The sequence below is a fragment of the Artemia franciscana genome, chromosome 9, assembly GCF_032884065.1.
Source record: "Artemia franciscana chromosome 9, ASM3288406v1, whole genome shotgun sequence".
In the NCBI taxonomy this organism is placed as follows: domain Eukaryota; kingdom Metazoa; phylum Arthropoda; class Branchiopoda; order Anostraca; family Artemiidae; genus Artemia; species Artemia franciscana.
Window position 1 is genome coordinate 25,527,914 of NC_088871.1, and position 20,124 is coordinate 25,548,037.

Consider the following 20,124-nt stretch of genomic DNA (forward strand, 5'->3'; position numbering starts at 1 on the left):
CTAAATAGGTGTAACCAGCTAACTGGTTATATATAAACTAGGAGAACAGAAGTGTTCATAATCAACATTATCAGGGTAATAGTGTTATTTATGGAACAATAGTAAACAAATTGGGGCTCTATATCTAATAACTTAAATTTTTAAGCGCTTCTACTGACTGGCATATGTAAATAAATCAGCTAACCTTGCTTTTCAATTTCTTCAAGAACCTTTTTTGCAAGCCTTAACCTTTTTTCTTGTGCTGTTTCTGTTTCATCTTCAGATATGGGAGTTTTTTCTCTTTGACTCCTCAAATCTCCCTCCTCTATATCTGATTCTTCACTCAAAATTTCTTCATCTTCTAGTTTTGTCTTTTTAAGTTTGGGCACTTTAGCTGCACTACCTTTTGAGGGTTTCACCTAAAACACAAAGGCTTTTAAACAAATTTATAAACACACATGTTTAACTAATGAACTATACTCTGGTTAAATCTAAAAATGTTTTCCGAAATATAGCTCTTGACGTTTTTCTCTCTCATTCTTTTTCTCTCACAAATAGAATCCACAAAAATTAATATTTTTGTAAGAATCCATTTTTGTAAAATTAATATTTTGTAAGAATAAAAATTTTTGTAAGAAGAATGTAAGAATAAGAGTGGATTTGCAAAAATCCACTTTCTCAATAAAACTTCTATAGGAAATAACTAGATTCTTTACTCTGGTTTGTCAAAGAGCCCGTTACTAATTAAAACAGCAAACAAGAGAATACTTTAACCCCAGGAGCTCTATGTAGAGATCACTTGACCTAGCTGGATATTTATTATCTGAGTTGATACCAGATAATACAGAAGAAGCATTATAATACAGGAACAGGTTAACAGCCAAAACCTGTCTAACAAGAATATGGAACCAACCGGTTTCAACTGCATCAAACTGCTTCAAATAGCCTAAACAACCATTGTTGATAGCATGAAAAAAAATCAATAAAAAACAACACAAGGAGTTTGCAAAAATAAAAGCTGTCTGTAGTCTGTTACAAAATAACATGTCTATGGGTCTAGTCGCAATCATCCTTGCAGCTAATCTCTAATATTATAGTAACCACTTTAATTCTCTTGAGTCTTCTTCTTCTTCTTTCCTTATACTTTGGTCGAAGGACTTCAGTTGTCCGTTACGACCTCTTCTTCCTGTTGGAGAACAGGCCTCCAAAAATGTTTTCATCACGAGGTTCCAATTCCAGAATTTGTATGAGGGTATATCCTTCTTTGTCACCTTCTCCTCCCTTCTGTTTGGTTTGTAGGAAGTGCGAGTACTTGAGCTACCTGTCCCTGGCAGTTCAAGGCCTAGAAGCCGGCTGGTACCAATACGGCTCTTCCTACTCACTCTCGCTCTCTTCTGCACAGCAGATCTACATTAATAAGCCTGCTCATTTTCATTGACTTTTTCAGGTGAAAAAGTAATGGAATCACAAGGTAACTTTAATATCCTTTAGAAACTCCGAAATCTCCGAGAAAATCAGGGTTGTAGAACTCTGATAACTGATTTTTAAAGTGTAGTGCTGCTACAGTAGGCTGCAAGCCTTGGTCTCTTATCTAAGCTACAAGTTTTCTTCTTTTGGGAAAAAGGTCCTGACAATCAAATAGAATATGCTGGAGAGATTCTTCCTACTGCAATCAAAACCTACACAATGGGCTCTGTGACTGCTTGGCTCTATATTTTTCTTTTTTAAAATAAACTGACCCAGCTCGGATTCGAAAATATATAGTGCTGGCCAATCTAGATTGAAATGGGGAAGAAAGCTGTGGAGATAAATTGGTCCAAATACGATTGATTCTGCTCCTCATAATATCCCTTATAGTTTTTGGTTAGACTCTGGATATTTGCTATCTGCTCCCTGCTGTGCAGTCTCATCTGCTACCTCATTTCCTTTGATTCCACAGTGGCTGGGTACGTGTTGGAACTTAATTTCTATTCCTTGTCTGGAAAGTTGTAGAAGGGAATTCCTAATCCCTGACAAATCGTAGTCAGGGGCTTCCCAATTTATTTTTGAGACCAGTTGGAGGGCAGATTTTTAGTCACTAAAAATAACCACTTTTTTATGGTGGGAGGGACTGCAGGAGAGTATTTAGAGCCATTTCAATGGCTTTCAGTTCTACTGATAGGATTAAGGAGCCATCAGAAAGTCTGAGGAGCAGCTTCAAATTGAAATCTGGTATGAATACTCCTGCAGCTCTGTTCCCTTCTCTTAGCGATCCATCTGTATATACTTCAATGTAATCTAGGTAACTCATTTGTTTACTCCTTAAAATAGCTGAATTATCAACTGTTGTGGAAGGTTATCCTTACTATTAGGGATCAGTTCGAGAATGACTTGAGGGGCAACCATTCTCCAAGGGGGGGGAGTCTGGCATAAGTAAAGGATTAGATACAGTCTCACTTCTCCAATTCAAAATAGTTTCTTTGAACAGCCTAACTCCAGATGGAAGTTTCTGGGATATGCTTCTTAGGTCTTCGAGAAGTGTGGAAGTGACTATGTGTTTAGGGCCGAAAGCTTGGATCTTCGGAAAGTACTTTGTTGATAGAATCTCCATTCTCTCTTCTATTTTTGGGACCCCAGCAATTCCCCTCAGGGTGTCAACTGGAGTGTGGCTGGGAAGACCGAAGGCGATCCTAATAGCTGAATTTTGGAGGGTTTCAAGTATTATAAGGTGCTTTTGTGATGTTGTACCATAAGCCTAGATTCCATATTAAATTATCCCTCGTAGATACAATTTATAAAAATCCATCAGAATTTTTGATGAGGATCCCCAAGAGGTCCCTGCCATTCGCTTCATTAAAACCAGTCTTTTCAAAAAAGAGGTTTTGGTGGCTTCCAAATGTGTTTGCCATGTAAACCTTTTGTCAAAATAGACTCCCAGAATCTTTACTGAAGCTGCGACTTCTAGAGTTCTTCCACTTATCCTGATCTCTGGATTGGTGAGGGTATTTCTTTTCCTAAGGAAAACTATGACCTTGCTTTTTTCGGTGGACAATGGGACTCATTGTTAGTAGGTCATCAGCAAACATGCCTCTAAAATCAACGGTTGTGGAAGTTTAAAGGTCAGATATAAATATAAGGAAAAGCAGAGTGCTTAAATTTGCTCCCTGCGGAAGGCCACGTTTTATTAATCGAGGGGATGAAAATTCCTTCCCTACTCTTACATAGAAAGTTCGCCCTTCTAAATAACTTTCAATAAAAAGGCTTATTTTTTGTGGGAATCCGAACTTTAGCATTTTAAAGTCATTTTTTTATGGCACATATTATTGTAAGCTCCTTCAAAATCATACAAGACTACCACGGATATTTTTCCTTCTTCAAATCCTGTTTTTAGAAAATTTTCTAATCTGACTATGTTATCTAATGTACTGTGATATTTCCTGAAGCCTGTCTGCTTAGCCTGAATCAACTCGTTCTTTTCCATGAACCACTCCAGCCTTTTGTAGACCAATTTCTCTAATAATTTTCCCAGGCAGGGTAATATAGAAATAGGTCGGTAAAACTTAGGGTCGTTGCTCGGCTTCTGCATTTTGAGAACTGCTTTTATGATGGTGGGTTTCCATATCTGTGGGAAAGTACTATTAAGCTAACACCGGTTAAATACCATTAATATTCCTGTTCTTAATTCTTCAGGGCTTTTTATTAACCATAGGTTGTCTACCTTGTTAATTCCAGGCGTTGAAGGAGTTTTCAAATTTTGAATTGCCATATTTAATTCATCTTTTGTGAAGGGTTTCAGTAAGTCATCTTGATAAGGCAAAGATTTGGGTTGTAGTCCTCCTCTATGTACTTTGGAGTTGGAAACGTCAGGGGAGAGGGGTACTCAAAAGCATTTGCAAGGGTCTCAGCCTTTTCTTTTTCAGTTTCCAAGATGACTCCTTCCTTTCCCAGAGGGTAGCATTGTTCCTGACTTTTTGATTCGATTGCCATTCATGCAGGCTATAAATTTGTGAATTTGTGGTCCATGGTCCAATTGAAAAATTGGACTATGCTGTTTTCTTTGCCTCTCCTATCGTTCTCTTAACAATAGTTCTCTTAACAATAGTTCTCTTAACACTTCTTGAGAATTATAAGACGTTTAATTGAAGGATACCTATTCCGTTTCCGTGGCGGCTTCTTCTGGATTCTGATATGCATCTACTTCAATGTAATTATGTATCCCCAGAAAATTCTGGAACCATGGCCAATTTGCTTTTCTGTTTCGGAATTGAGGGGGGCCTTCTTCTAAAATGCTATCTATCCAATAAAGTGATGTTAATACCCCATAGTGGTCTGTGAACAAACAATTCATCAATTCTTTCAGTTGTAATAGTATTTCCTATGGAGCTGCTTCCAATCTGGAGATCTATAGTGGAAGTGGTTTTACTTCTTGGGCAAGAATATGTGTTTAAATTCTTTGGGCTATATACCATTACATTTGCTCCCTCTTCAATAATTTTTTCTATCCTCTTCCCTGTTTTATTTGGCTTTTTATCACTCCTAAGTTTGCTATGACCATTAGAATCCTCAACAATTAATAGCTCATCTTCTGAAGTAACTAGCTTTTCAATATTACTCAAAATGTCTAAATTTCCATCTGGGTTATTATACGAGTATTTTTATTTTTCCATCTTTTCTTTCTAAAAGTATACCAACAACATCATTATCATGGGTGAGATTAATATTAATAAGGCTACTATGTTTATGCTGAGGCGCCATTTGGGCCAAATCTTGGGGTGGGCATGAACTCCATCTTCCCCCCCCCCCCGACTCACTTCGTGTCGCGTAAGAAAAAATGTTTTTCTTGGGTTTTGGCAGCACATCGATCGAACATTCTAAGTAAAACACATTTTCAGCACCCGTGTGTTGCTTGGAAATGTACAGTAACTGAATGTGCAACTCAGCCACACTAACCTCTAAGATAAATTATAACATCAAAAATCACAATCAACGAGGTTAAGTGATTAAACTGAAAGTGGAAAATTCAACCAGACTACAGGCTGGCCTTCCTCAGCGAGAAATTTTCTTATTTAACTAAACAATACGTCCGTGAAAGTAATCTTCATTAACATGCTGAGGGTTGTAACCAAAATTTCGGTTTTCCTTCAGCAGAAATCTTTCAGATCAAATATATTTACAAGAAGGAAAAACATAACAAGAGAAAAAAAATATTACAACACTCAAGGTAACAAGGGGAACCGCCGAGGTTTGATCTTTGCAAAATTGTCAACAAGCTGGTCGTAGTCCAATTTTTTACTAAATCCTTCTCCGCAAACATCAAAAGGAGGTCGTCCCCAGTTGTAGACCACCGGTAGTTTTTCACAATTTCTAGGCTAGAAAACAAACGCTCATAGCTCGCTGTTGTCACAGGAAGTGTGGCAGCAATACGAAGTACTTTAATTACTTCTGAGTTAGCCACTGGTAATGCCTGAAGATGGTTGACAATGTCTAGGAAGTTTTCCGACTTTTTCTCCTCATCCAGCAAGAAACGCTTGGCAATACGAGCTTGAGATTTGAGAAGAATGTCCTCGATATCCAGCTCGCCGTAAAGAGCGAAGAAACGCTTGAGCAACTCTGTGTCCATAAACTTTTTCGAGCTTGGACCCAAGGCTTCGAGTGTGCTCAGCACTGGCAAGTTATCTGTGAACCTTCCATCAAATTCGGCTAGTAGACGATCAAAAGTCTCGGAGTACTCTCGCTTCATTTCATCCGCCAAAGTAGTAGTCCGATTTTTAGATTGGACGAAGTTTTTTCCTAGCGTCAAAGTTGTCACAAATTGTTTCAGATGCTTGGTGATCTTTTGAGTTCTAATGCTAATGGCTATTAATACCTTTATATTTACCTAACTAAAAAGCTAATAGGCTTAACGATGTAAAGTCTTCTACTTCTCTTTGTGCTCTCGTCTTTAGAATCTTATGGTAGCGTTGGCCTACAATCTGGGTTTCGACTGATAGAGGATGTCAAGCGTCTCTACCTTTCATAAGGTTTATGTGTTGAGCATAAAAATGTCTATTTGCACATATGATACAGTAAATGTACATAAAACAAGGACAGAAAGAGAATAAGAACTGACTCAAGCAATCTAAAACGGTGGCTTATATTCACTAAATCAAGGAAATAAACATCGAAACATTTGACAGGAATTGACCTATTTTAATGTCAACTTTAAGGAATTATTGCAAATATTCAAAATTTATAACATTAATATAATCACCTAGGAAATGGGCACTTGACAGAGCCTGAGACTTTTATAATGAATCTAACCTACTTTCAAAGTTTACAATGATAAATAGCAAATAGCGTAATTACCCCAAGGGTCGTCAGGTTATTACGCTCTTTGGTTAATAGGCGTGCAGTTAATTCAAATCATTTGAACATAATAGATTATGTTGGACAAAATGGATAATTATGGCCGACAAAGGGCCCTTTCTGGTGGAAGCTTGGGCCCCCTGGAAAATCTGGGGTGGGTATTTGCCCAACCCTGACCCCCCCCCAATGGCACTTCTGTGTTTAAGGTCTTCTCTGATAAGAACAGCAACTCCTCCTCCTCTTCTTAAAGAGCTCCTATCTTTCCTGTATATTCTATACCCTTGTATTTCCAATCTTTTGGCTTCATTTAGATTGGTTTCTGCAGGCAGATTATATCTACCCTTCTTTTATTGATAAATTGTGTCAGGTGAGCTGTTTTCTTTTTATTTGATGAAATCGTGTTCCATTGAAGAACTGCAAGGGTTTTTTTAAGACTTTGAATCTTTGACAGCGGGGTTATTGACTGCCATCTTGTTGGGGATTGGAAGTGGTGCGGTGATTGCTTAATTCGTCATTATTCTGAGCCACTTGCCTAGTGGAGTCCCTAAAACTTGGCTAGTGGAGTCCTAAAACTTTCTTCACTGCTTATAAGTGGGTTTGATTCCAAGTTCCTTGCTTCTGAGGTCATCTCTTGAAATATATTATTTGCAGAGGTGGAAATGTCCGGGCCAAAGAACATTTGAATAACTTCCATTTTCAGGAGAGCTTTCACTGACTCCTGAAAGTTGCTGCTGTTGATAAGTTCCATTACAGCAATTACTGTCATCATTCCTTCTAATCTTTCTTTTGTCTCTCTCACCAGTCTTGCATTCTGGGAGTAATTTTGATTATGAGTAACTATGGGAATTCCTGGTAGGGTTGTTGGTCTGGATGTTCCAGTAATTGAGGTTGAATTAGGGATTGATGCTACTGAGGCATAAAAAGTTTAATTTTGGATTTCTATGGCTGAACTTCCACTCCGGAAGGTTTGTGATGCTTTTCGGATCAAGGTTATAGGTTTAGGTGTGGGCCTGTTAGTGGTAGGGGTTCGAGGTGTTATCATATGTTTTTGCTGTTGTTTTTGAATTGGCCCTGTAGGACCAAGTAACAGGGGCCACAAAATTGGGTCTGGAATGGGGGGGTAAAGAGTTTGGTGTTTTTAGAGCTTCTGTAGGGCCAGGAAGGGGGAGTTCTTTAATCATTGCTGCTGTTACTCCAATGGGAATCTGCTGGGTCTCTGCCACCCTTAAAATTTGGCAACGGTTTACATATGCTTTGCAAATAGTAGTTTCTATTGGTTTATGTGCTCCTTTGCAGTTTTTGCAAAAAGCTGATTTTGTGTAGCTTGTTTTAGTATGATCTTTCTCACAGCATCTTGTGCAAAAAAATTTCAGTGGCTAAACATCTATTTTCTGTATGTCCAAATAGAAAACATTTTTTGCACTGCATTGGTTTTTCTTTGTATATCTTTATTGGCTTCAGATTTCCCATCACAAAAACTTTTTGTGGAAGGGTCTGTTGCTTAAGGATTAATACAACTGACTTACTTTCAAGCATCTGGTTTGCTACTTTTCTTTTTAGTCTTGTCACCTCTAGGACTTCAAGCTGATTTCCTCTCTCATCAAAACAGCTGCTTTTGATTTCTTGTGTTGAATAATCAGATGTGATATTATATACTACCACCTTACAGGATTACTTCACTTTGAGTTTTATTTCTTCTGCCTTTACTGCAAAGTTAAGGACTTCTTTAATCTGCAGGGCTTATTGTGTAAGTTGCCTATTCTGCAAATAAATGTCTATGTCACCTGATCTGAGGACATTTACTTTGAAGTTAGACCTCAATTTGCCAGTCTTACGAATTTTTTCAACATCTTTTATTGAGAAGTGAATGTACCTATCTATCCCTGAAAGCCGGATAGCTGACATTTCACCTAGTAAGTAAGGAGAGGGGTTTCTGGATGGTTGTCTTGGGGTTGAAGACCTTTTTTGGGTTGTCTTGTTACTGGGGAAGGGGGGAATCTTCTGGTCTCTCTCTCTTATTTCTCTTTGGTTGTTGGACTATCTAAAAGCCATCTTTAGTAAGGTAATCAGGTGGTAGTGGTGTTGGGCTTTCTCTCCTTGGTGAATCATTTCCAGTTATAATGCTGCTATTTCTGAATCAGCTTCATCCATAGGTTGCTCTGGTGAGAGATGGTCTTGAAAAACTGTTTGTTAGGGGTTTAATCCCTAACATCAAAAAGAGGGGGGTTGACTGTTTATATAGACTATATATATATATATATATATATATATATATATATATATATATATATATATATATATATATATATATATATATATATATAACAAAAAATATTTAGATGATATTTTGGTCTTAAATTGTAAGGATTTCATTGATATTTCTAAAAATATATATCCATCAGAGCTTACTCTTGAACCTAGTCATGGCGCTGGTCATGAAGATCATTTCTTAGATTCAAATATTAATATGTGTGATAATAATAAATTAAGTTTTAAAATGTATAATAAAACGGATGATTTTGATTTTGAAGTGATTAGTTTCCCATTCCCTGAAAGTAATATACACTCAAATATCACATATTCGGCGTTTTTCTCACAGTTACTTCGTTATGCAAGAATTTGTAGTAATTATATTGATTTAAAAAATAGATGTAAAATCTTAAGCCAAAAATTGATATCAGGAGGTTTTTCTGCAAATAAATTAACTTGGCAATTTAAAAAATTTAGTTTTCATTATAACGAACTTTTAAATAAATATCAAAAGAATTATCTGGAAATACTTAAAGAAATTTTCAACTAATTTTGGAGGTTCGAGAAATGATGACGCAGCGCCATTTATTTTGAGTTGTGTTTCCAATAGAGCGGATTTTCATGATATATATATATATATATATATGATTAACTGTGTATAATGGGGAGAATCCAGGGGCATGCAGGGTCTCAAAACAAGTGGAATGACATATCTGTGCAGTAGGCGTATGCCTGACGCTCGCAGTACACACTCACTGTGATACATCGCAAAATAAATAAATCTCTCGAAAATTTTAGGAAACATGTGGAACAAAATTTCAGTCTTTATGGTTCCCATGGATAGAGTCTTTATGGTTATAGTCGTGGAACTGTGGTCGCTATTAAAAAAATTATAATAATGAAAAAAAACTAGCAATATTTGGGGAAAACAGCCAACAGATTAGGCTAGAGGGGTATCAGAACAACCTTCCAGAAGAGGGAAGGGGATATACCTTTTCAGGGGAATTTCAGTCTCATAGCACAAAAATATTTAAAACAGTGTGAATCAAGTATTCCGTGTCAGCTGGGGATGGAGGTAAACATTTGAACCCCTCTTCTCTTACCTTATTTTTGAGATAAATGGTATGCCTTATCTGAATATTTTATCATATTGCACACCATCAGTTCCCAACAAGTCAAATGCCACTATTACATGCTTCTAATAAAAATTCGCTATCCAAAAATAGAAGAGAACCTTGATAAAGATCTTGAAAATATTCCAAACAAACTCCTTACCATTCTGATCAGGTTAAAAGACATTTGGCAAAAACAAAACACAACACAGAGCGCTTTGTTGCCTGAAGAGAAAAGTAAATAATAAAAAGCAAAATAGGCAACACCTTCCATTAAAACTAAGATTATAGCAGTTTGATGAGAAACAGAAAATCAGGCTTTTTAAATAAAATTAAAGAACAAGAGCTAAGAGCTCATATGGCACTTGTGACGAAGCAAGAAGAGCTAAGAGCCAAGAGCTCATATGGTATGAACTCTAACAAAATTCTAAAAATAAATAGATTGATTTAAAAAGAAAATCAGATGCTTAATGCCGGTCAGGATTTAAAATAAGAGCTCTGAGTCAGGATGTGCTTCTAAATATCAAAATTCATTAAGATCCGATCACCCACTCGTAAGTTATAAATACCTCATTTTATCTAATTTTTCCTCTTCCTTTAGCCCCCCAGATTGTCGAATCTGGGAAAATGACTTTATTAAGTCACTTTGTGCAGGTCCCTGACACGCCTACCAATTTTCATCGCCCTAGCACGTCCAGAAGCACCAAACTCGCCAAATCACTGAACACCTCCCCCCAATTCCCCCAAAGAGAGCGAATCCAGTACGGTTACGTCAATCAAGTATCAGACATTTGCTTATTCTATCCATCAAGCTTCATCCCGATCCCTCCACTCCAAGTGGTTTCCAAAATTTCCCCCTCCAATTCCCCCCAATGTCAAAAGATCTGGTCGGGATTTGAAAAAAGAGCTCTGAGACATGAATTCCTTCTAAATATCAAATTTGATTAAGATACGATTACCTATACGTAAGATGAAGATACACCAATTTTCACGTTTTCCGAGAATTCTGGTTTCCCCCTCCAACTCCCCCAAATGTCACAGGATCTGGTCGGAATTTAAATTAGAGCTTTAAAGCACAAGATCCTTCTAAATATCAAATTTCATTAGAATCTGGTCACCCTTTCGTAAGTTACAAATACTTCATTTTTCCAAATTACACCCCCCCCACCCGAAAAAAAATCCACCAAAGAGAGCAGATCCGGCCTGGTTATGTCAGTCATGTATCTTAAACAGGTTTTTATCCTTCCCATCCAGTTTCATCCTGATCTCTCCGCTTTAAGTATTTTCTAAGATTTCCGGTCCCCCCCCCAACTGCCCCCCCCCCCCCAATGACGCTGGATCCGGTTGAGATTTAAAATAAGAGATCTGAGTTATGAGGTCCTTCTAAATATGAAGTTTCAAGAAGATCTAATTACTCCTTTGTAAGTTAAAAATACGTCATTTTTTCTAATTTTTCTGAATTACCCCCCCCCCAATAGAGCGGATCCTTTCCAATTATGTAAATCACGTATCTAACACTTCTGCTTAGTTTTCCAACCAAGTTTCATCCCGATTCCTCCAATCTAAGCGTTTTCCATGATTTTAGGTTCCCCCCCACCCCCCACCCCATGTCACCAGATCCGGTCGGGATTTAAAATAAGAGCTTTGAGACATGATATACTTCTAAATATCAAATTTCATTGAGATCCGATCACCCGTTGCTGTTCTCTCCTCAACGCCCCGCTCTTTAAGCTAAAGTTTGACTCTTTCTCTCAACTCTACTCTTTAAAACAGCCAAAAACTTTAGCGTAAAGAGCGGGGCGTCGAGGAGGGAACAGCCCCTTCCATATACGGAGTAATTGCTGTTCGTTTTAAGTTTTAATATTGCTCCTTACTTTCAGTTATAAAAACTGGTTTTTTTTTTATTTAATTTCTGAACGTTTTTCAATTAATGCATGTTTTGAATTTGGCTCTCCGCACATGAATAATTAAAACGAAATTTGCGTATTAATTTATTTTTATGGCTAAATGGCCTTCTCATAGTTTTGATTGGACGACTTTGAAAAAAAGAGCAGGGGAGTAGGCATAGTTACCCTCCAATTTTTTATCATTTAAAAAGGCAACTAGAATTTTTTTACGAACGTTTTTATTAGTAAAAATATACGTAAATTACAAATTAACTTACATAACGAACTTCTATATTCGTATGTTTTTATTACGTATATGAGGGAATTCATCCCCTCGTCAGTACCTCGCTCTTTACACTAAAACTTAAATTTTATCCCAATTCCTTAAGAATGATCCCTGAATCACAAAGACCGTAGAATAAATAGTTGAAATTAATAAATTACTGTAGCGTAAAGAGCGAGGTATTAGGAGGTGAACCCCTCATATGCGTAATAATTTCTGTTCGTTTTAAGCTTTTATGCTACTCCTTACTTTCAGTTGAATTTTTTTTCATATTTATTTTTTCATTGTTCTTTAAAAAAATGCTAAAAAATCCTGTACCCCCTTTACAAAAATGTCTTCCTCCATGGGAAGTTCGCCCCGCATAACCCGCTCCCCTCAAACCCTCCCCCAACCGAAACATCCCCCTGAAAGCGTCTGTACACTTCTCAATAACCATTACTATGTAAACACTGGTCAAAGTTTGTAACTTGCAGCCCCTCCCATGGGGACTGTGGGGGAGTAAGTCGTCCCCAAAGACGTAGTTATCAGGTTTTTCGATTATGCTGAATAAAATGGCTATCTCAGAATTTTGATTCAGTGACTTTGAAGAAAAATGAGGGTGGGAGGGGTCTAGCTGACCTCCAATTTTTTGGCCACTTAAAAAGGGCACTAGAACTTTTAATTTCCGTTAGAATGAGCCCTCTCACGACAGTCTAGGGCCACTGGGTCGATACGATCACCCCTTGGAAAAAAACAAACAAATAAACACGCATGTGTGATCTGTCTTCTGGCAGAAAATGCAAAATTCTACATTTTTGTTGATAGGAGCCTGAAACTTCTACTGTAGGGTTCTCTGATAATCAGATGGTGTGATTTTCGTTAAGATTATATGACTTTTGAGTGGTGTTGCCCCCTATCTTCTAAAATAAGGCAGATTTTCTCAGGCTCATAACTTTTGATGGGTAAGTCTAAACTTAATGAAACTTATATGTTTAAAATCAGCATTAAAATGCAATTCTTTTGATGTAAATATTGTTATAAAAATTCCGTATTTAGAGTTTTGGTTGCTATTGAGCCAGGTTGCTCCTTATTACAGTTCATTACCACAAACTGTTTAATGATTTGATTATTTGGAGGTCTGGAAGGGATATTGGTCTTCTTCTAAGTCTTAGTCAATAGGATATAAGATTAGTCTATAGACTCTCTTTAGCTTTTGGCTTCCCAATCTCAATCAGTAAAACTAAAGGCACTATATTTACTAATGGTACTAGATATACTCCTAATCCACTCACAATTCTCTCGAGGAAGATCCCATACTGGAATTCAGTGAAGTTACTTGGTTTATGGATAGATTTTAAAATGCAGTGGTATGAACATATTAATTCTTTGAAATCTTTGATTATTCAGAGACTTTTTATTCTAAAGAGACTTGCTGGAAGTATTTGGGGATGTCATCCTAAACTTATATTGTGTTTCCACAAATTGTACATTTGTTCAAATCCAGAATATGGGATTCATTTTTTCCCAGCTTATCCACCATCCTCATTTAAATCTTCGAATCTTTACATAATTCTGCTATTCAAATAGCTTTGGGTGTACATAAGAATAATCCTCTGTCCATGTTACAAATATTATCTGTATTTGTGTCCCTAAGTGAAAGAGAGCATTTGGTCTAAACATTAAATATTTTTCGCAAATCCAGGCTTATGGAACCAAGCATGCTTTATATGCACATACCTTTACTGAGAAGTCAACCTGTCTCAATGCCCATTCATCATGGAATCAATTTCAACTGGGCATTCTAAAGTAGAATCAATACTATTCTTATGCACATCCCTTTACTGAATCCCCTCCATGGGATATGAGTCCACCATGTTGTCAAGCAGAACTTTCCTTAATTACCTTGAATCACAGCTTGGAGTGATATAAAGATTTTCTATCCTTGTGATGCTCCAGTGATGAAAAATTTCATTTGGTGTAGATTGTGGTTGTTGATCTAGACTCTTGTTGAGGACTCTGCAGCTTCCCAATTGTAAAGGAACTCCTGGCAGAGCCATTCCTGTTGAGAAACTGTTTCCTCAGACATTTGATTCCACAGATTGATGACTCTTTGGCTGAAGAAATGACTTCTGTGTCTACTCTTGGAATGCTGCATGGGGAGTTTCATTGAATGTCCTCTAGTACCAGAATGCAAGGGCTGTGCAGGGACTGGGAAGGGTGTTTTTTGAAAGGATTTTCTTGGTTAAAATCATATCACCCTTTTTCTTTTGGTATGTCAATGTTGGCAGCTTCAAATGACATAGTCTTTCTTTGTATGGAAATTTATTCATGCTGCTACCCATCTTAGTGGTACAATGCTGGACGTCCTCAAGCAGAAAACGTGATTGTACAAGCACCTTACATAACCTCATAAAAACTCTTGGGTGTTGACTGGAGATGGTTCTTTTTATGATACCAAGGGATTTATTTGCAGAAGATGAAACAGACTTAGCATGGATGCTCAACTTTAATTGGTGATCAACAATAACCCCAAGATCTCTTTCATCAGAAGCAGCAGAAAGGAAGTTGTTTTGAAAGATATACTTATGATGCTTGTTGTGTTTGCTAAAATAGATGATATGGCATTTGTCAACAATAGAAGTAAGGAGCCAACTTATCTCATTAATACAAACCTGACTCCTAATTACGAGATCCAGACGATTCTGCCTGAACAGATCTCAAAGGCGTACCCTAATCATAGAAAATATATACAGATGGATAGTCCAGAGTGAGAGAGCTGGAGCAGGAGCAGGTATCCCATACCTGAACTTGAAAATCTATTCTCCTCTCCCATTGGGATCTTCAATTTTGTCTGCTGAATTAAGTGCCATTGCCCGGCCCTGGATGCACTTACAAATTATAAAATAGAATCTGGAAATATACTCTATCTCTCAGACTCCAAATCAGCATTACCATTACTCCAAAATATTAATAGGATTGCCAATGACAAGGACTTATATAATATTAGAAGACAACTTCTTAATCTTAAGACTAAAGGCAATCAAATTTATTTCCAACATGTTCCAAGTCATAAAGGCATCAAACATAATGATATGGCTGATTCTCTAGCAGCAAAGGCTTCTATGTTAATTCCTAGTCCTTCCTCTAACCTCTATTCATGAGATATTTTCAGGAAAAGATCAAATTTTAATCACAGTAAATTAGTTTTATCCCTGTTTCATACTAGACTAAATACTGTGCTATATTACTGGCTGAAATCAGGTGCCCTTCTTCTAAATAGCTTGTCAATTAACTGGAAGCTACATCATTCCCCTTTATGCCATGTTTGCTTATCAACAGAGAAACAATTCAGAATGTAATTATTTGATTATTAAAGCATGAAGAAGTCAACTGAAGAGGAGATGATTTACTTATAGAATTTGATAGTGCAGAAGAGAGCAGGATGAGTAGGAAGAGCCATATCAGTACCAGTCGGCCTAGTGGCCTAAAACTGCTGTGGAGAGGCAGCTTAGGTACCTGCACTTCCTACAATCAATAACATTGTATTAAGGTATGTAATAGTGTGCACTCATTGTAAGGAATTGATGATAGTCTATACACCTCTCTGTAATTCCTGGAACTGGATGATACTAATAAATATAAAATTATTGATTTACACATTTTAAAGGCATATAACCAGGGATTTAAGGGAACAGTACCTCAAATTATATCTTGGTTTGAGCAAAAATTAAATAAAAAAAGGAGCTTTACCTCAGAAAGCAAGAAACAGGTTTGAAACCTATCTGAACAGATTATTCTTTACATGAAGGGGACTGTCTCCTCCTTAGGTCCTTGCTCTTTACTGTGATGTTTGGTTTTTGTCCAAACTTATTTTTTTTTGCAATTGGTACAAAAAGATTTTTAAAGCACCAAAAAAACTTTGTTTGGTGAGTAAGGTGTTGAGAAGGGGGCAGTCCTCCTCATTTACTGAGTAATTTCAAATTGTTGTAAGTTTTAAACTTGCTTGTTGATTTAGTTGAAAAACCCTTTCTATTTGTTTAGCTACATTTTATAAAACTGTAAAGTTTTATGAATACAGCACTTTTTGGTAATGCAGAAAATACAATCAATATTTCAACAATCTCTGTTTGGATTTTGATGGGTAATCAAACAGTTCGTGGTAACCCAGGTAAGGAGCAGCCCAGCTCAATAGTAACTAAAACTTTGAAAAATGGAATTTTGATACAAATAGATGTATCAAAAGCATTGGTTCCTCAAGCTGATTCCAAATATATAAGTTTCATTAAGTATAGTAATACCCATCAAAAGCTAATAGCCTGAGAAAATTTTGTCAGATTTTTGAAAAAAAGGGCAATGATCCTCTAGAATTCATAAAATTTTATTGAAAATCAAAACATCAGATTCAGCATATCAAAGAACCCTACAGTAGAGGTTTTCAAGCTCATATCTGCAAAAATGTGGAATTTTGCTATTTTTGCTAGAAGAAAGATGATGGGTGAATCTTTATTTTTTTCTCCAGGGTGATTGTATCAACACAGTTGGCCTTGAATATTCAAGAGAGGGCTCATTCTAACAGAAATGAAAAGTTCTGAAAAGTTTCTGACGAAAAGGATTGGAGTGTAACAGGACCCTCTTTTACACCATTTTTTTTGAGTAGTCTGATCAAAAATTTGAGACAGCTATTTTGTTCACCATAGTTGAAATGCCCAATAACCATGTTTTTGGAGATAAATAACACCCTACAGCCTCTGGGGAAAGGTTTTTAAGTTATAAAACTTGCCCACTGTCTATACACAGTATTTGTTATTGGGGAAGTATCCATACATTTTTTGGGTGGGGTGCTGGGAGGATTTTGCATAGGAAAATTTTCTAAGTGAGGGAAGTTTCTAGGAGTTGAACTTTTCAGGGGGAATTTGGTAAAATTCTAGTTGATTGACTTTTCGCTATTTTGGAAAGGGGTTAGGTTAGGAAAATAAAACTTTCAGGGATGAGTCTAAGGGCTAAAGGTATGTCCCAGGAAGGTATTTTGAAGTACCCACCTCTAATCCTTCTCCCTCTAGAGGGCCTTGACTTTTGATGACCATTAAAATTATGTGTGTTATAAAAGTGAAACCTTGCAAAATAGATCTTCTGTTTGAAAGAAGTACAACAAAATTGTTTTCAGCTTCACAACTTTGCTCAATCCCAATTTATAAGGTTTTAAAGATATGCAAATATATTTCCTAAATTTGGGGAAAAAAAAACATTGATATGACTCAGAATTCTACTCAAATAACAGGAATTGCATTTTCAGAACTAAAGGCAGAGAAAAGGCAACTGGAGCTGAAAATTAAGGTAAAATGTTGTTTTGTCAAAATTTCAATAGGCCTATGTATAGACCTGTCATGTATGCAAATTTCAGGGCCCTCTAGAGGAAGAAGGAGTGAAGGTGGGTACTTCAAAATACCTTCCTGGGACATACTTAAGCCATAAGACCCATTACTGAAAGTTTCATTATCCTAAACAAACCCCTTCCCAAGAGTGCCTAGCCAAAAGTAAATCAACTAGAATTTTACCAGAAATTTAAACTGGATGAACTTTTCAGAATCCCTGTAAAGTTTCATTATATGTTTTGTTTTCTTTTTACTGGTTGAATTTTATGTGTGGAGATGTTAAAGATTATTGTCTAGGGTAAATTTTCACCAGGATTGAATTGTCAATAGGATATTTCTGTAGGGAGGGAGAGTTTTTTGTGGATGTGGAGCCAGATATCCTGAGAATTCAGGATATCTCAAACTAGCCTAGCCTATAAGGTCTACAAAAAGTTGTAATCACAAAGGCCTAGTCCCAGAACAGAAATTCCTAAAATTTGGCAAACTTTGCTTTTCTTGACTCCTGACCATTGCAAACATCAGCAAACTGTAATCAAATAAATTGCCCATTTATCAAAAATACCCACTTTGTGTTTTCTTTAGATTTGTATAAGGCCTAAGGATAAATATGGGGCCATTAGGAGGGATGCAAATTTAGAAATAAAACATTAGCCTAGACTACATTTGGGAAGAGTACCAAACAGACTAAGGAATCAAATAGGCTAGTAGCCTACTACTTTTTTTATAGTATTTTCTTGAAGAGAGTTGTAATTCTTCAATGGCATCTTTTCTAAAACTGAAAGTGGATTCATTAGGCTATAAAAATTGACCATTCTAGGCATCAGCCAACAAAAGCTAGATCAGATGGCTTGCCGACTTATTATAAAATAGACTACCCACCCTTTTTGTTAGTTTTCTAGAGTTTCTTATAAAAAAAGACATGATCTCTTGCTCGGAGAAGCCACTACACCTAACACACAGTTGATATTTTACAATCTTTTGCGCTAGGATGATCCCTAAATAAATCAGACAAATCATAGAGAAGAAAATCGTTCAGAAAGAATATTTCATTCATAGGTTAGGTATCTCTAAAAAACGAATAATATTCAACGATTGATCATTTTGTTTAGCTTTTAAATAATAATGGCTACTTCTTATATTTAAGTATTTTAGCTAGGATCTACTATAAAAAAATTTAAATTTGAAAACCACGCTGCCTGTAATTCGAGATATTGACTTAAACAAGTTCGGCCTTTATTGTCGCAGCTTTTTTTTTTCTAAAGGTAATAGATACAATTAAATTGTTACACTAGCTGTAGGCTCTTTCAGCCTCTCTTTCCTACGCAGGAAGGTAGAAGCACTACAGAGTTAAATTTCATGCAATCTAGCCTACACTTTGAAAATAAGCTAGAGCGAAAGCTAGGAGCCATTAAAAGGGCCTTAAAGATATCTCATTTTTCTAACCACACAAAAAGGCTATCAACACTGTTAAAGTTTTTAAAAAGTGTTTTAAAATGTAGCCTACAATCAGCTTATAAACAAGGTAAACTCTAGGCAAGATACTTTAAGCTAAGGGTAAAGGCTAGGAAAATGAAACTTTCTGTACTGAATCCAGGACACCTATTAATTAAACAAAATGATGTCAAGAAGTTTACTGAATCTATCCTAAGATTTGAGAAAACTGGTATTGTAGACACAAAAACAAATGAAAGGTGATGGAGTGCACTGGAACTGTATAATTAGGACTAGGTATATATTTGTATATTAGGGAGTAGGGGTAGGTTAAGGGTGCTGTCCAAATACTTTACCCCCACCCTCTGATATACAAGTATATAGGCTAGTCCAAATTAAATGTTGCCAATTGTGTAAGAATCTGTTGTGCTGTAATGTATTTTCTTGACTTTTTGTTGTGTTGACAAGTGCATCTGTATTTATGTCTTTTAGACTCTCTAACATTTTGAAGAAGATTGCAAATGGCCAGTACTGACAGTGTCAAATGTTAGTATAGTTGACATATATCTGATCTACCAGTCAATGCTAGAAATATTTATATTTTATAACTTGACCATCTCCAACTTGCCTGAGTTTGTATCTATCATCATTGTGTTGTTTGTAAGTAAAGGAAAATTACAGAAGTTGTGCAACTATAGTTTCCCTATCAAATATTATCCATTCAGACCCTCTAATAACCATTTTTCAAAATATTTGTCCCTGACAATTTTCAGTTTTTTGTTATATAATTGGCTGGGCAAGGAAAAAAAAAACTACCACAGACCCTCCTTACCTTCATTCTAGATACAGGCATTGGATAATGGGTGACTCACCAAAGGTTCTTTGTGTAGTGTTGAATATTACATAGAACCAAAATTTCATACCCCCATGGATTATTAAGAAACCTCAAAAATATAAGTATATCTGATGCTTGCACACCACTTCTTCAGAAAGCATTCTGTGTGCCACACTAGAGAAAAAAACATCTGAAGCCAGAGCAGCATGACTGGCCTACATTCTTCAGGGTTCTGCTTATATTCCACAAATCCTGTAACTGTATTGTTCTTCAAATGCTTTGTTGATGACTAGATTTCTTCTGGCATGACAGGAGTTTTACTTTTCTCTGATGGTAGTTTTTGGATGCTGCTTGCAAGGTCCTTGTTGATCTATACAACATCAGGATTTAGGGGATTAGAGAAGTGGTTGTTCCATTGATTTAACTGGGCAGTTTCATCATCGGATTGATGGCCATCAACAGACACAACTGGTTCAAGCAAAGGAGCATAATCCCCTGTAAGATCACAAAAATATTTGTAGAGGCCTCTGACATTGCTTTTCATGGAAGTTTCCTCTAAATTGTTTGTCTTCCTTTCTAGAAAGTTTCTTGTCTCTTTGAATAAGCCTACTGTGAACATTGTTGGATCTTCTGTGGGTTGGCATATAGACAAGCAACCTGGTCTGATGTCTCT

General features: G+C 36.5%; 2 protein-coding genes across 3 annotated transcripts in view; one reads left to right on the forward strand and one right to left on the reverse strand.

Moving 5' to 3' along the window:
- The window catches only part of LOC136031199 (U3 small nucleolar RNA-interacting protein 2-like), a 43,875-nt gene extending 25,714 nt beyond the window's left edge, over window positions 1–18,161 (reverse strand). For both annotated transcript variants that reach the window (XM_065710559.1, XM_065710557.1), the window contains exons 1-2: window positions 18,065–18,161; window positions 185–398 (exon numbers count right to left, since the gene is read on the reverse strand). In XM_065710559.1, coding sequence (XP_065566631.1) covers window positions 185–398; window positions 18,065–18,106 — 256 coding nt within the window. In that variant the 5' untranslated portion in view covers window positions 18,107–18,161. The remainder of the gene's footprint in view (window positions 1–184; window positions 399–18,064) is intronic.
- Window positions 18,162–18,352: 191 nt separating this feature from the next.
- Window positions 18,353–20,124, forward strand: part of LOC136031197 (uncharacterized) — a 28,546-nt gene continuing 26,774 nt past the window's right edge. The window contains exon 1 of the mRNA XM_065710555.1: window positions 18,353–18,447. The gene's annotated coding sequence lies outside the window, so the exon portion shown is untranslated. The remainder of the gene's footprint in view (window positions 18,448–20,124) is intronic.